The sequence below is a fragment of the Periplaneta americana genome, chromosome 13 (genome assembly GCF_040183065.1).
Source record: "Periplaneta americana isolate PAMFEO1 chromosome 13, P.americana_PAMFEO1_priV1, whole genome shotgun sequence".
Lineage (NCBI taxonomy): Eukaryota > Metazoa > Arthropoda > Insecta > Blattodea > Blattidae > Periplaneta > Periplaneta americana.
In genome coordinates this window covers 53,561,220-53,579,533 of record NC_091129.1, presented here as the reverse complement: position 1 = coordinate 53,579,533, position 18,314 = coordinate 53,561,220, and the positions used below count along the sequence as shown (strand labels likewise).

Here is an 18,314-nt window from a genome sequence, read left to right as displayed (position 1 = left end):
ATAATAAGACATGTTAAGAAATTGCTTTTATGGCAGTAATGCCTGTGTCTTTCAAATAAATAAACAAATAAATGAATAACGTTAAGACATTTAATTTTTCAGTTGTCTTTCTATAAAAACTGTAAAAGAAATTTGCATTATAACTTAACCATCTATCTAATGAAAATGTTATAATTAGAAAAAAAAATCATTTCTTGGAAATCGTCTCTTCCTCTTTTTAATAATTTTCCAAATAACTTTTATTTTATTATCTGCATTTTGTATTTCTTGCATTCAAATACTCCTTCATTGCCTCCTCCAAAACGTTTTACAAAATTCTACAACATTTCTTACAATAATTCAAAATACGAGTAGACTATAATCATTATCATTATTCCTGCTCATTAAATATAGATTCCTTTGTAAAATACATTAGATTTAAGTTCCCGCGTCGCTTACACGTAAGAATTTTCATAATTTTTGACTGAAAAACATTTGTTAAAGTATTTCATAAATAACATTTTTATATTCATAAAGTATTTGATATTAGTGACACTATGTACTGTACATTTACCCAAGGTTCAGTTTGTAGGCAGAAATTTAATTGACATACAGGGTGTAACAGGATCTAACCGACAATCTTTGAGGAATGATAGTTTACAGAGAGAGGATATTTTTTTTATTAAGGAACTAGCATCCGAAAAGTCAGATCTCCGGTATTTTTTTTACAGAAATAAAACTTAATTTTCCGTGCATGTTTTGACAATTTACAGCAATGGTTAAAATTACATGCTCTATACAGTAACAGTACCTCATTACATTTTTGACACCTTCTCTGCATTCATCCTCCAGATCTGTCAAGCATTATAGAGTTGTGTTGGATTTGTTGACTGAAGATGCATTACATAGATCAGTAACAAACTACAGCAGTGTAACAGATATGATAAGGACTTAAGGCGCACACTTATGCAATATACGTGATGCGGAATGCGCTTCTAAAAATGACGTATAACTCATGAAGGACGTATCATCGAACTTTTGTTCCTTTACAAACAAATGGCCCTTTCTTTGCGACTTATTATTCCTCAAAGTTTGTCGGTGAGGTCTTGTTACACCCTATATATTCACTGTTTATGAGATTATTTTGCGGAACAGGAGTTCAGAGTTCAGTCTACTTTTGTTAATACAATTTTATCAGTGAGTGTACTACTGCCAGTTGGTATTCTGGTTGGAAAACTTACTGTATAATTCCAATAACACGTACTGTACTTGTAGTTTTCAGCAAAATAAAATGATATACGAGATCATAGTAACTGTGACCTCAAACCTTCGAAGAAACTTCGAAGTACGATTTGGTTTTTAAGAATTTGTAAGTTCAGTGAAGTGCGTTCATTTTGATCCCAAGAACACCTTTCCGTTAAAATTTAAAACTAGCAACTCACCTGAAATCACCATTTCGAGGTACGACATCTCACTGATGCCGTCGTACGTCACTTCCTTATTGTTTTTGTCTAAATTCTCCTTTATTTCTTCTCTAAGACGGCTCTGAATCTCCGGGTGGAGAGCCAACTGGTACAAAGCAAAGGTCGTGATGGAGCTGGACGTCTCGAAGCCTCCGATGAAGATCTGGAAGGCCTGCGCTACTAACATTTCATTGTCCAGCTCTAAAACACCGGAGGAAATATGCGAATGAGACTAGGAATAAATTCAATCCAGCGGAATCAAAATATTCCATACGCAGTGATAAAAGTACACTTTGAGAAAGTATTTTGATCTGCTACTCTATGACTCTGTAAAATTGCACATTTATCAGTATGGTTGAAATATTGAGACTTGGTGTTAACGAGATGGTGCTTTCGCGAGATGAATTCAAGTATTTACCACACTATCTGAGGAAGAAATAGAAGTTAAATAAAGGGAAGGATATAAAAAATATTGTAATATACTATGTCATCAGTTTTCTTCTTTATTTTTTAATGTTAACGTTATTGTTCGAAGGTCACTAGAATGAAATTCACATATTTTCGCGTAAAACTGTCGTAACTCCGTCTTTGGATGCTAATAAGTAGTCTTGTAATATCGGGGACTGATTACACAACTTGACTGCAGCATGGTACATAGGCTGGGGACGTGAGCTAGTACGAGGACATTGACTTGATTCTGCGATCGATTACGCGAATAACAAAGTGCACACAAATCTGAATAGCTCTAAAAGTAAATATACGCTATATAGCATTACAAAGATATACGTATTTTTACGTACCGTCATTTCCCATAACTATGGTATTGGAACACAACTGTGATCCACGAAACAACCGTTCAAAGAACATTGTATAAGTAACATAGACTGTTCGTAGATAGCTGCAGTAACTAGACTTCAAACTACAGTACACCAGAAATATAGATTAACGAGGTAGGCAAAATCTGAATGGTTCTATAGTGGACCATAGTTGTGTTCCAGGACCATAGTTATGGTAAATGACGGTACCTTTCGTTATTTGCAGAAGAATTATCATATAATTATTCGTGGGTTTGAGTTTCCTCCTTTCTTTTCTTGTGTTAGGGGAGACCCGGGCAAAACGAATTACCCGGCCGAAAAGAATAATGCATATTTCTTAGAAACGCGTACTGGTAGCGCTTTCTGCTATGTTGGGGAAGAATCCCAACCAGAGTTTGCTGCTGGAACTGACTTGTCGTCATTCTAGCTAGTGAGAGAAGAAGTCAGCGTGTGTTTGAAGAAAATTGACTGTTTTCTTAAAATATTTCAAGGTAAGAGAAACAAATGTACAACACACAATACTGCAGAAACTTTTTGTTATGTGATAGTAGTATATAGGCGATACGATTACTTCTAAAGTGCCGTACTTACGAAGAAAATTATTGACTTTATGTTTGTATAACCTTAAATGAAAAGCGAAGTGGCGTCTGCGGGCAAAGTGAATAGGGCAAAGTGGATAACTTATCCGTTTTGCCCTGCCACCTTTATTGGACTATATAAGTGTTAGCTGTATTTTTGTATGTATTTGTCTATTGTAATAAAGCGTGTTAGATCATTTTACATAGTGGAGGCATTAAGTCATACTAATTAAATTATAAATCTGTAACACTGATCTTAATTTTTACTTAAAAATGTCGTAATGTGTTTTCATATGGTTTAATTTTTCAAGAGGAAGACGGAACAAGCCAAATGGTCTGAAGAAGCCATGAAGAAAGCACTTGAAGAAATAAAATCTTCCAATCATTGGTTCTGCTATCTGGTCATACAACCATAACGTGTTTGTTGATGAAGATTTTGCTCCAGATCAACTTACAAATCGCCCACTTGAGATAAAAATCAGCGAAACGACAGTTGGCTCAGATTTAATAAATTCTGCGATGCCAATTTCTTCAGCGGCTGAAGAAACAGTTAATGCTCACTCAGAATCAACCACCTCTGTGATGTCATTATCTTCAGAGATTGAAGGAATATGCAATACATCAATTACACTCAGATTTTCAGTTCCGGTTACACCAAAACCCTCTACATCGTAAGCAAGAGAATCCAAGCCAGCTCTTTTGATTTAGACCAGTGCCAGAAGTGGATGCTCGAAAGATACGAGGTAAACGAAGAAAATGTCAGCGCTCTGAAGTTCTTACATCTATACCGATTAAAAACGTTGAAAGAGAAGTAACTTATGGGCAGGAGCAAACGCAGAAGAAATCCAAGTCTTCAGTACTAGTGAAACGTCGATTTGTTCAAATTTGTATTTTGTACCAATATAACGTGCTGTAATGGACTGTAAATAACATATCCTATCGTCTAATATAACTCATTAACATCGTGTTTATGTGTTGATTTAATTTTATTACCAATAAGTATATATTAAATAGAAATGTGAAAATGTTATAGGGATATTCACTTTGCCCGGGTTAATTATTCGCTTTGCCCGTGTGCCCGGGCAAAGCGAATAATTAACTACATTTTCTTTCTCAAATCATATCACTGTCCGTAGGTACGAGAAACGAATTGCTGTTTTTTTATATATGTGGACAACATGTGTCACAATCAATGTCAAGAAGATTTTATTTCGGGAGCACCAAAATATAGCTTGTGGCATTGTTTGTTCTTAGCTTATCCGCTTTGCCCGGGTTTCCCCTACAATATCTCTCTATATAATATCGCTTGTCACCTCGCATGTTTGTATTACATAATTTATATATAATTTTCCCATCATTCACTTCAAGTCCACACCTGTGGAGTAACGGTCAGCGCGTCTGGCCGCGAAACCAGGTGGCCCGGGTTCGAATCCCGGCCGGGGCAAGTTACCTGGTTGAGGTTTTTTCCGGGGTTTTCCCTCAACCCAATACGAGCAAATGCTGGGTAACTTTCGGTGCTGGACCCCGGACTCATTTCACCAGCATTATCATCTTCATATCATTCAGACGCTAAATAACCTAGATGTTGATACAGCGTCGTAAAATAACCCAATAAAATAAAATAAACATTCAAAACACTCACCAAATTCTGCTGCAAAAATGTGTGCCTAGAACCTTGAACCTTCGGCATTATTATTCAGGAGGTATACTGTTTATGCTACGGTAGTGACTGGCGAACGGAATATTCAACAGGTACACTATTTATGCATGCTAGAGTACTGACTGGTGAACGGATAGTCAACTTGAAACCACCGTAACGCACCCTATCGGTCCTCAACATTACAAGCCTACTAATAACTTAATAATAGAGACGCCAGATTTTCGCGAATAACTTTGCTGCTAATTAAGTCAAGAGAGTTAAAATTGTTATAGGTATAGAAGAGACTTTATTCTATAGAGAAACTATGGTGACCCTACATGGCAGACCATAGGAACATGTTATATATAAATGAAAGAATTAGGACTGTTCTATCCTAAAATGAGTTTATTTTGCTTTCAAAATAAAATTATAGATTGCTTAAGATATTTCCAGTGAAATACGTTAATGAATGTGGCCTTTTAATACGGGTAAATGCAATTCGTTTTGGACAACATCTAATGGTTTAAGAGTTATGACCGTGTTTGTTTGGCTTGCGCAACTGATATGCTGAGAGCTTGACGCAGTAACCTTAAAAACTGCAAGCATGTGACGTCACGCACAGATAAACATGTCAACAGGAAACTGTCGCGCAGAATATATGAAACTGTATAGGAAAAGAAAACGTAAAGAGGAAGATAAATTCCCATCAAATAATGGTATATCCAAACGGACAAAGATTAATGCCGAATGCGAATGTGAATATAAACAGCGCAATAATAATAATAATAATAATAATAATAATAATAATAATAATAATAATAATAACTTGTGGCGCGACAGTCTAACGTCTGGTAAGCACGATGATCTAGCCAGCTGTTACCGATTATGACGAGGCACGTGTGCAATAACGCAAACCTAGCTGGACAAAATTAATAACTTATCTGCATTCCAACGGATTGTTATGAAACTTTCTGTAGACCTTATAGGTAGCACATATTCTTTGTATACAAACTCTGACTACGTTTGTGTAAGAGGAACTACTCCTTTACATAGGGGGTGGTTTTAGACAAAAACAGTAACTTCTCTTCTAACATATTTTTATCAAAGATTGAATGCAAGGTATAGGTAGAAAATATTTTTTGTGTACAAACTATATTTACGGTTCCATAAGAGGAAGTACCCCTTTACAGGAATGCATTCACAGAAAATTAACTTCTCTCCTACATAATAGATTTTATGAAACTTTACACAAGAGTTACAGGTGGGATATCAGTTTTTTAATAGAAATTCTGATTACCTCTGTATGCTACCCGTAGACCTAATTGTTGTACGAAGTTTCATATAGGACATAAGTTGTTAGTTTTGTCTAACTGCAACACTAAAAAAGAGGCAGTTTCTCTTATAAAATATAATTAGACTTTTTAGACAAAAAATGTACATTCCACTTGTAACGTCTGTATAAAGTTTCATAAAAATCTGTTACATAGATAAGTTATTAATTTTGTTTAAATGTACCCCTCTAAAGTAAATATAGTTTGTGCACAAAAAATATATGGTACCTTTAACTTCCGTAACAATGTGTTCATAAAGATCTGTTAGATAGGAGAGAAGTTATTAATTTTGTCTAAATGCACCTGCTATAAAGTGGTAGTTTTTCTTGTGCAAACATAATCAGAGTTTGTACACAAAACATATGTGCCACCTGTAAGGCATGTACAAAAGTTTCATAACAATCCGTTAGAGTGCAGACAAGTTATTAATTTTGTCCAGCTAGTGATTTGCGTTCTAGTTCATTATGCGTCTGTTAAGGTCAGATAAAAATGTGTCCAATGTGTTCTTGAAATTATGTTCGATATCATATGAAATAATTTTGTAGGTCTAAAACACTCACACAGTGATTAAAGTCTTCCTTATTCCATGATTCTTTTCTCCTGTAAAGCGAAACATGGAACAGTTACCGTATGCCCCAATACTAAAAAAAAAAAAATTAATTGTTGATAAATGCACAAGAACGCGCAAACATTAAAACAAGGATTCAACACTTTAAATTATACTGTATTAAATGGTAAAAGAATTGTTGTAACCGGACGTGACCGGCTATACTAAAACTCATATTATACTATTTGGAGAACTTTAAAAACATATGTTTTTCAATTGTAATATTTAAACCCTACTGTAAGAAGGAAAATACTTTACAAACTTGTAATTTTATTGAAGTTACAATAGTAAGAACGCACCTATCTGAACAGATTTCATGTCTCACAACATAATAAATCACTAATAATTGACTCTTTTCACATTACTCACAACATTCTTGAAATGTTACAGAACACGAATTCATAGTCACCTATGCCTAATTAAACAAGTCGAAATTTGATTTTTGTCCACCTGGACTGGGAAAATTGCACATTGTGCGAGGGTGCGAAAAATCTCTATTAACTTTTTGGTCCCTTCGTTTACTCAGAGCACCAATGATAACATTTGAAATAATTTGATTCATTTCACAATAATAATCGAAAATATAAACTACGTTGAAATTCGGAACTGTGTAAAAAAAACTCACTAAATTCAGTGTCCTTGTAGTTTCCTTCTTCCTCCATAGTCTTCTTTTTCAGCTCGATGAGGCTGTCCAATAGATCTTTCCTCACAACTCCATGCTTTTTTCTACAATAGTAAACATGTGTTATTTTTAAATGATTAATTATATCGACATCATCATGATAGAAGGGCGTATCAACAGACCTACAAGTTTACATTAGAGCCATATAAATATGAAATGATTTTACTTATCGTTATCTACATAACAGGGTACTTTTATTGATTCTTTCTCATGTCCATTATAATCCCCAAATGATTGTTTTCAAACATAAGTAGGTTCCATTGAACATTTTTCAATAATCCAAAATTTGTTGGTACATCCTTCTGGCATCATGCCCTCGATATAATAAGCAGAGTGATTAGTAAAATGCAATAGTTACTTATATTTGCTGATATAATATATGTTTTACAAATTTTCGGAGTATGCAAAATGTAATATAATTTTCTATTATGCAACATGTGTGTGCTCCTGAGTTGTACCCATTTCACATTTCCTATAAGAGTGTCTGGAAGATAAGGGTCATGAGCATGCACAACTCTCCACTAGCATTTTCGGCACTTCCGAAATGCCTTCACTTCCCGGACATGGTGACTTGTTGTCGCTTGCCGTCACAGAAGATTTCAAATCTGCGCTTCATCTTCGAACACACTAAAGCCTTGGTTTTTCCGAACCGACGCATGCGAGTTGCGAGGTGCCAGGCCCGCATCCCAAAAAATACGGACTGCATGAAAGAGTCAGTGGTTTCTATAACTGCGAGGTACGCAGACTTCGCACGTCGCAGTTATAGAAACCACTCACTATCTCTCGTGTAGTCCAGATTTGTGCGAGGCGGGCCTCACAACTCGCATGCGTCGGTTCAGAAAAACCAAGGCTTTAGGTCTTGCTTCACGGAGCGATTTTCTGGCCTATAGTGAGGATTACCATCCTTAACACTAGCTAGTAATAGGAGCTGCAATCTACAGGAGATCCGATTCTGCTGCTGTTAAACCTCATGTATAATATTGCTCTGCGATTTCAACTTCCCAAAGTCCGAAGATTTTAATCGAATACAGCGTGTTAGTATCTCAATGTGTAACATCTTAAGGGCATATTCCTTGTTCAATTCTATATCGATTTAACGTAAATGTATCTGAGCAAGTCCACATCTGTGGAGTAACGGTTAGCGCGTCTGACTACGAAACCAGGTGGCCCAGGTCGGGACAAGTTACCTGGTTGAGGTTTTTCCGGGGTTTTTCCTCAACCCAATACGATCAGTTGCTGGGTAACAATCGGTGCTGGATCCCGGACTCATTTCACCGATATTATCACCTTCATCTCATTCAGACGCTAAATAACCTAAGATCTTGATACAGTGTTGTAAAATGACCTACTAAAAAAAAGAACGCACTATGTGGTATTTACATGCATAGTGATCACCCTTTCAGTAGAATGTCCATTATTCACTGACTACAGGCCTAAGCTGAACGAGTGATGTAGTGGGATGTTATAGTGTTTGACACCGCAACAAGAACGGCTTTATTTACTGTATTGGAATGTTGGATTGTGTTACTGTAAAATGGCTCCAGGAATACGCCCCTGCAATGTTGCATATTAAGTTATAAACATATATATATATATATATATATATATATATATGGCGTCCATCTTTCGGTTTGCTTCTCTTTTAAAATGTTTTTAGTAGGTTATTTTACGACGCTTTATCAAAATCTTAGGTTATTTAGCATCTGATTGAGATGACGATGATAATGCCGGTGAAATGAGTAATGAGTCCAGCACCGAAAATTACCTAGCATTTCCTCATATTGGGTTGAGGGAAAACCCCAGATAAAACCTCAACCAGGTAACTTGCCCCAACCGGGAATTTTAAAATGTTATAAATCGCTTAATTCAACTGTGACCTACTGTCGACAGGCCCCTGCCAGGACGCGCGCTCATCCATCCATTCATCTATGCATCCACTTATCCATCCATCCATTCATTCATATATATCCTGCTCATGTAGAAGTTATCGCTTACTGTTTAGAGCAGGTATGCTCAAAATTGTAAAAGCACCGATTACACGGATGATGCTGCATTGCATAACACACACAGTGTACGGACTGGGCTCCGCAACTACATTACATTGTACTGTACATCGCAGCACCGCCAGTGATACAGTTCTTACACTCTTACAAATACGGATAATAAACTGAATTTGAAAAAGGAAAGAGTATACACTGTAATATTCAGTTATTACATTATTTATTATAGTTATGATATTATTATATCATAGATAATGTTATTTTCATATTGCACCATACATTGCGATCTATTCAACATGCGCATTCTTTTCTGCAAGTAATCGGAAATCTATTTCCAACGAATTTACTGCAATGCGCAGTTGGCTCAAAAGATGTTCATCTGTTAATCGGGATCTATGTTTGGATTTAGTAACCTTCATTCTCGAAAATAAGTGTTGGCACACATATGTCTAGGCGAAGGTAGCTAACATAGTGGCAGCGAATAAGCTCATCTTGGGATATTTCGTTTTGTTCATTTTTTAAATAATTCTATGCTTTTCAAGACATATTAGTTCTGAATTCTACGTTACTTTGTAGATCAATTAACTCGCCCTGGAACTGCACTCTCACGGACTTTACTAAATTTACTATGAAAGGATTAACAAAAAGATTAATATCGCTCTCCATACGTTCAAAATCACTAAATCTATATTCTGTGAATTCACATTTGAACTGTTCCAGTAGGCTACAGAGATATAATGAACTATATTTTGTTCAGGCACCATACATCTCTTTACAAGTTCACCATCCGTGAAGGGTTGTAGTGTCTTAGCTAATTCCCAACATACTACATAACTTGCTCCTAAACATAGTCTCTGAATTGTTCAACTCTCTTCAGTGTTTGACCTTTCTTTAAGTGCTTTCAATTCTTGAAGCTGTAGTGCACGTTGCACCCCTGAAAAATTATTTTATCACATGTTTTTCTTATGGAATAAAATCAATACAATAATAATAATAATAATAATAATAATAATAATAATAATAATAATAATAATAATAATAATAATAATAACGTTGGTATATGAATACATATTACAGGAAACAGCTTCCCTGTTACTTCGGCACGTTCTGGATTGCAGAGCCTATAATGTTGTTTTATGTTGCTCAGTAGTATTTCTGACAGTACTTAAAACATAGTAAACACTTTACGTTTTCACCGAACGCACAAGAAAAATAGTCTTCCTCCCAAACTGTACGGAATGATCGTTTGCTTACAGAAGTTTCGACTGTCATTTTCCCGCACTGTTCGTGCGTTTACTAAGTAGGCTACTTGAACTGCCTTCCGCAGTCATCCGTCGAGCTTCGAACGAGGAACAGCACGCTCTACTTTGGAAGGTTGTGATTACAGAATGTAATCGGGAGTCAGAGAATGAGCATACCTGGTTTAGAGGTTTTTAGGTTCGTAGACTAATTATTAGAGATATTCAGATTGACCATCTTTTTGTACTGACGCTGCACGTGTGCTCTTTTAAAGTGACTTGTTAAGTAAGAGTGGTATGCCGTCCTCCATGTCATTTAATTGAGTTGGATATCATTTTCAACATACCCATTGATAAAAGGTAAGATGAACATAACGCTTTCTTATTGCCTCTTTCCGACGCATTATTCATTTTTAAGGGGTTATAAGCCTAAATCACCGCCATTCACCGCCGATTCATTTCTTCCCATGCGACAGAGCAATAATTTGGAGCTCCTCACTGAACATGTGGCTACGATCGCTTATAATGTCGGTAAGTTGTATATGCCGCAAAGTGGACAGTAGAAGAATATAATCGGCATTTTCGAAAGATGAGATTTACTTTGGACTATTAGATGCTACTGCAGAAATGGGGGGGGGGGGTGTTGTCAGAAGCAAAGGGGTATAAGTGCGCTTAAGTTATTTGTGAGAAAATGTGGTTGAAAGTACTTAAGATTTCGTAAATTCCGTGATTTTTTTTATTTAAATTTTAGTGTGTGGTGTGGTTAAAAGATATATCCCTGGTGTCAGAAGCAAAGGGGTATAAGTGCGCTTAAGTTATTTGTGAGAAAATGTGGTTGAAAGTACTTAAGATTTCGTAAATTCCGTGATTTTTTTTATTTAAATTTTAGTATGTGGTGTGGTTAAAAGATATATCCCTTTGCCACTAAAATTTTAAATATTTTAGCTTGCCCTGTATGCACTTAATTCATGTTCTTAGAAATGTCACTTGTACCCCTTTGCTTCTGACATCTCAAATGGCAAGTTTAACTAACATTTGATGAACGTGCAAACCACAGAAACATATGTACGGTATGTATATCCACTTCACTTGTGTTATTCGTGTTCCGCATGCTGCGGATAGATGGCAGAACTGTAACCCATTTTCTAGTTGTACACCACTTCGGCGGATCACACTGTACATGATGTGTATCTGTGTGAAGAGTTACATCGTGTACTAGTGTGAGTGTATGAGTAAGTGTTCGTGTAAGTGTAGTGTCTGGAATGAGTGATGATGATGATGATGATGATGATGATGATGATGATGATGATGATGATGAAGATGAGGAAGGGGGAAGGGGAAGCCCGGTGCCGGCACATAGCCTACTCCTGTCGAATAACACCAAGGGGGCCGCCAGGCTTAACGTCCCCATCCAACGGACGAATCACTATCAACAGTGGCATATGCCTTCTCTTCAAATGCACTGCAGAGAGATTTGGGATTTAACCCAGGCAAATTGGTGCACAATCTAGTGATTAGAATTTGTGCACCGCCATCTCTCCTCACAGAAACATATTTGCCGACCTATTTTTCAGTAAATTTTCCATACTGTGTAAGGACAGCGAGTCGGACATTTTCTGTGATTAATAGGCTAACATTGCAAACTATCGAGTCAGTAGTACAACTCGTATTCCATATTCCTGCACACAGTACTCCTGAAAAAGTTAGCTCCCTTAAGTATTTCCGCATGTTAAAGCGCTGTCAAAGCGTTGTAACTGACATACATTGTTAAATGGGAAGTGGTTTTGTGTTAAACACGCTGTTGTTAGAGTTCCAGCTCTTTACATAAATCTGGAAATGATTGAGAACTCCTGATGTCACATAATGGGCAATATGAATAAAATCGGAGAAATATTGAATGAGAATATACCAACTACTATTTAATTTCAAATTATCTCATAAATAGACATCTAGTTTTATAATAAACGTATTATCTATGTTTTTAGTAGATGTCGCCTATATCTTTACTTGTCGCCATATATTTTATATCTGCTTCTGTCTAATTGGTTGATTTCCCTCTGGCTCATAGTCGAAACTAAGAATTGTCTACTTCAAAAGTTTGAAACTTTAAGCAGGTAAGATGTTAGACAGACTATGTGACCAAATCGTGAAAGAAATAAGAATATTATAAGCAGAGAGAGAGCATTTGGTGTACGTAAACCATTAACTGCTAAATGCACTATATCGCTATGTATTAGAGAGCAAGGAAGGGAGGGGGTGAATGTCATCGTGTCGCTACAATAACAACGACTGGAATACAGTTCCTGCAGCAATTTATCTTTACTATTCAGTAATTTCACTTTGTAATATTAAATAACCTATTGTTTATATTGTGCATTTAATTACAACATACATAGTTCTGTGTTACATGATATTAATGTAGCTACATAAGAACAATATATTGTATATAAATACAACATATAAAACATAGTATTTTGTTTTGTACTACTTTGCTCTTCTTCATGACTACATTTGTTACAGTGCACAACAATATACTTCATTAAGCTTTTCTGCTTTCATTTCGTCAGACCACAATAATCGCATTGAGTTTTCAAACAGAGCTGCAATGGTAACACGATTTACTTTCTCTACCTCTTCGAATGTCAATAGAAACTTTTTGCCCATACCTTCAGTTTGAAGTGCCCCAACAATAACATTAGCAACAGATCTGTTTGCAATATTTGTCGTTTCGTCTATAGATTTTTTTTATTTTAGTTGGTTATTTAACGACGCTGCATAAACTACTAGGTTATTTAGCGTCGATGAGAATGGTGATAGCGAGATGATATTTGGCGAGATGAGGCCGAGGATTCGCCAGAGATTACCTTGCATTCACATTACGGTTGGGGAAAACCTCGGAAAAAACCCAACCAGGTAATCAGCCCAAGCGGGGATCGAACCCGCGCCCGAACGCAACTTCAGACCGGCAGGCAAGCGCCTTAACCGACTGAGCCACGCCGGTGGCTTCGTCTATAGATATCCACAATTTTTCATCTTTTAAGGTTTCTCTAATTTCACGTAAGACATCTTCATAACATTTTGCTAAATAACCCGTACGCAGAGTAGATTGTCGGGGTAGTGTTCTACCTGTATATTTTAGCAAAAATGATCTGACACATGGGTGTTCCAGTTTTTAAAATGGAATATTTGCCCTAACGAACATGTGGCACAAGTATTGGTAAAAATAACATTCCACATTTGAACTCGTGGGAATAGCTTCGATTTTTTTCGAATTCAACAACTTAAAGTATTCCTTGTGTCTTTTAGAGTTGTAGTGTTTTTGTACATGGTGTCTCTTGTTCCCCAGTAGATCGACTTTACATACAATGCATGTAAGTTTTTCACCATCTGTAGGAAAGTGCTGCGATCCGAACTCCTCAACAAATCGCTGCAATTGTACATGCCGAGGCATCTTTTCTTTCGGCATATTGTAAACTATGTTGTGATGTAAAGGCAAACAAATGCTTTGCACTTACGGTAAACACAAATAGAACTAATTAGGACTGCGATAGGAAAAAAGTGAATATAGGATATAGTGTAGAAGGACCAATAAAGTAGAATATGCAGAAAACAGGAAATTCAAATACCCCAGGAAATGCACAGGTATTGAAAACTATCTAAGACAGAACGTGTAACATCAGAGAGCTCTGCGCGTACAAGGACTGTACCTTGTATTTGACTATAATTATGTGTGTGTGTTCCGCCTTTGCTTATCATACAATTAATGGAGAAACTAATAAATCATATTTTCATTAACGTTTTCGGTACTTATGTACCATCTTCAGATGTATGTATATAATGCTAATTGTTAACCAAGCCTCTAGGTGCATGTGTCGTAAACTTAAATAATCAGTGTTTTTGTGCGTACTGTACTATATCGATGAAGTGTTGCCATGATTGAATAAATAATTACCTAGCTCTTATATACTGTTTGTTGGTGCAATATACTATCAACACTAAAAATTAAAAATTAAATGTTTCAGTCAATGTTTAAAACACTATTTAAAAAACACTATTTAAAACTGTTTAAAAACACATAGTTTGTGCATCACTTTAAATATATGAAGTTGGTGATCACTTGTTGTGCGGTGTTTGCCGATGTGAAGTTGAATGAGGCAGTTGCTGTGATCGTGTTTATTAGCGTTGAGCTAGACGTGGTATCGTTGACATGGCTATGTTTGCTGAAAGTGATGTTGTGGCACTTCTATAATAGTTAATGGCATTGCTGTAATTTGTACCCATAGATGTATTGTTAAAACAAATTGAAGGTTGTCAAGTCCATGGATTTAGTATCGCCTGGCGTGTCTGTAACAATGATTAAGTATTAATTTATGAATTTGAAGTTGAGAATATTTGAAATTGTTAATTTGGAAATTCCTTTAACTGGTGTTGGTTTTGGTTAACTGCTAGGGGTGATGCCTGTTATGTAAGAAAAGTAACTTACAGTTTTACCGCGTGTTGGTCTGCTCGTGCTTGATGCCAGGCTGATACTAAAGCGGTGGGCTTGCTCACAGTATATTTAAGTTGTATTGTCTGTTACCGGAAGTGGAGGGGGAATCGGTGAGATCTGTGTGTGCGATTGTTTAGGCGGGAATAATTTGAATAAATTGAAAAGTGGATTATTTATGTTAGCTATTTGTTCATTTAGTAGGGGTTTTCCTGAGATGTGTTCTTTTATGATATGAAATTGTTCAGCTGTTTCTATTGTGGGGTCATTTGTGATTTTTAGTATTTTCAGAGTGTCGTTAATATTTGCGAGTTCGTGGTTTTCATCTATGAATTAGATCTAAATTCGCTCAACACTTCATAGATGAAAACCACGAACTCGCAAATATTAACGACACTCTGAAAATACTAAAAATCACAAATGACCCCACAATAGAAACAGCTGAACAATTTCATATCATAAAAGAACACATCTCAGGAAAACCCCTACTAAATGAACAAATAGCTAACATAAATAATCCACTTTTCAATTTATTCAAATTATTCCCGCCTAAACAATCGCACACACAGATCTCACCGATTCCCCCTCCACTTCCGGTAACAGACAATACAACTTAAATATACTGTGAGCAAGCCCACCGCTTTAGTATCAGCCTGGCATCAAGCACGAGCAGACCAACACGCGGTAAAACTGTAAGTTACTTTTCTTACATAACAGGCATCACCCCTAGCAGTTAACCAAAACCAACACCAGTTAAAGGAATTTCCAAATTAACAATTTCAAATATTCTCAACTTCAAATTCATAAATTAATACTTAATCATTGTTACAGACACGCCAGGCGATACTAAATCCATGGACTTGACAACCTTCAATTTGTTTTAACAATACATCTATGGGTACAAATTACAGCAATGCCATTAACTATTATAGAAGTGCCACAACATCACTTTCAGCAAACATAGCCATGTCAACGATACCACGTCTAGCTCAACGCTAATAAACAAGATCACAGCAACTGCCTCATTCAACTTCACATCGGCAAACACCGCACAACAAGTGATCACCAACTTCATATATTTAAAGTGATGCACAAACTATGTGTTTTAAACAGTTTTAAATGGTGTTTTTTAAATAGTGTTTTAAACATTGACTGAAACATTTAATTTTTAATTTTTAATGTTGATAGTATATTGCACCAACAAACAGTATATAAGAGCTAGGTAATTATTTATTCAATCATGGCAACACTTCATCGATATAGTACAGTACGCACAAAAACACTGATTATTTAAGTTTACGACACATGCACCTAGAGGATTGGTTAACAATTAGCATTATATACATAGCCCTACATCTGAAGATGGTACATAAGTACCGAAAACGTTAATGAAAATATGATTTATTAGTTTCTCCATTAATTGTATGATAAGCAAAGGCGGAACACAACACATAATTATAGTCAAATGTGATAGCTTATCGGTATACCTTCAATATATACCTTGTAGGTAAGACCCCTTCCCCCACTTCGTGACGTAATCAAAGCTCTCGATATAGTAAACTTGTGTCCACTGATAACGTACCCCATCTGCTCTCTTTGATTATAAGATAATAAAAACAAAGATAAGAGGTAAAACAAAGATAAAAGCAAGGTAGAGAAAATCAAGTAAAAATGTGTATAACTCACCTATATTCCACAGTACTAATTACAGTGCTCCTGAAAAACTTAGCCGTCTCTACGTCAAGAAATTTGAGACGTAAGAAATATAGTAGGGCCGGTGAGAAGAACATTAGCAGTCCAACGACACCCTTCAATGGCGAAAAGTCGAAGACACGACGCATATAATGTCTTATCTCGGCATTGGGATTCTTCAAGGAATTGCTTTCAATACCCAGCGCGCAGGTCGAGATGGCGTCTGTAGTGAACCGCGCGAGCAAGTCTCGAACCATCACAGGCGAACCTGAAAAAACACTGTATATGCAGAAAGAACATTGTTCCTAATAATAATAATAATAATAATAATAATAATAATAATAATAATAGACTAAAAATATAACGATAAACGATAATGATAAATGATGATAATAATAATAATAATAATAATAATAATAATAATAATAATAACAGACTAATCATATCAGTATATTGTGAGAATTTAAGCTATCCTCTCTTGTAAAAGTTTCTCCTGCAGCCTCGAATACAGAGAATGTATGTATGTATGTATGTATGTATGTATGTATGTATGTATGTATGTATGTATGTATGTATGTATTTTATTTTATTGGGGTACTTTACGACGCTGTATCAACATCTCAGGTTATTTAGCGTCTGAATGATATGAAGGTGATAATGCCGGTGAAATGAGTCCGGGGTCCAACACCGAAAGTTATCCAGCATTTGCTCGTATTGGGTTGAGGGAAAACCCCGGAAAAAACCTCAACCAGATAACTTCCCCCGACCGGGATTCGAACCCGGGCCACCTGGTTTCACAGCCAGACGCGCTGACCGTTACTCCACAGATGTGGATTGTATGTATGTACAGTGCGTTCATAGCTCGGCCGGACGTTCCGCGGCGACCTTCGACTGGGTTAAGATTGGACCGCCTGCCGCCAGAGTTACACGTAAACCAGTAGTGTCAGAGTTGTAAGCTCCAAAACCGGTTGTGGAGCTAGAGAGTGCAGTCGGAATGTGAACTTGCTTATGTCTGTGGAAACACCGGAGCACGCAACGAGTCATAGTGGAGCGCTCCGCTCCGTTTAGTCCCTGTCTGACAACGCTGACGTAAACGATCGGCAAGTCATGGGTACGGAACACTAACTACTCTACCAACATTAGGCTTACCTGGATCACAAATGATGTTGAAAGTGATTACCTTCAACTCGGAACACATTCCCTATATCTCCGAAAACAATTCTGGTTCACTCGCAAAAGTTTATGTTGACTGATGCATGTATTTCTCTCATGATGTTGTCCTTCAATTCTCGTAACGTGTGCGGATTTGATGCGTACACTTTATCCTTTAACGTTCCCCATAAATAAAAATCGCATGGAGATTTATGCATATAATTCGCAGCGGTGTGCGCTGTAGCTGAATCCTGCTGAAACCAGCCACTGAATCGTTCATTTCTTGTTAGTTGCGGAAAAAAAAATATTTAAAATTGAAGTTACATAAACATGTGAATCAACTATTGTGTCGAAAAATATGGGACCGATAATTTTACTCGCACTCAGTGCACACCAAACCCCAACCTTTGCAGCGTGGCGAGGAACTTCATGAATAATATGGGCATTTTCGGCAGCCCAGTATTTATTGTTCTGAGTAGAAACGTGACCGTGAAGATTAAACCACACTTCATCAGTGAAGAATGTTAAAAGTGGGTCCACGTCGCCATTATGCACGGACTGCAAAAACCAATTGCAATAATTAATCCTACTTACAGGATCTTGTGGTTGTAAAGCATGAACTACAGTTACCCTGTACGGCTGAAGTTTCAGA

At 36.6% G+C, this 18,314-nt stretch overlaps 1 protein-coding gene across 1 annotated transcript in view; it reads right to left on the bottom strand.

Annotated features, from left to right (window-relative positions):
- LOC138711625 (uncharacterized) overlaps window positions 1-18,314 on the bottom strand; it is a 79,589-nt gene that overhangs the window by 53,784 nt on the left and 7,491 nt on the right. Inside the window, exons 2-4 of the mRNA XM_069842759.1 lie at window positions 16,505-16,778; window positions 7,038-7,138; window positions 1,422-1,643 (exon numbers count right to left, since the gene is read on the bottom strand). Coding sequence (XP_069698860.1) covers window positions 1,422-1,643; window positions 7,038-7,138; window positions 16,505-16,778 — 597 coding nt within the window. The remainder of the gene's footprint in view (window positions 1-1,421; window positions 1,644-7,037; window positions 7,139-16,504; window positions 16,779-18,314) is intronic.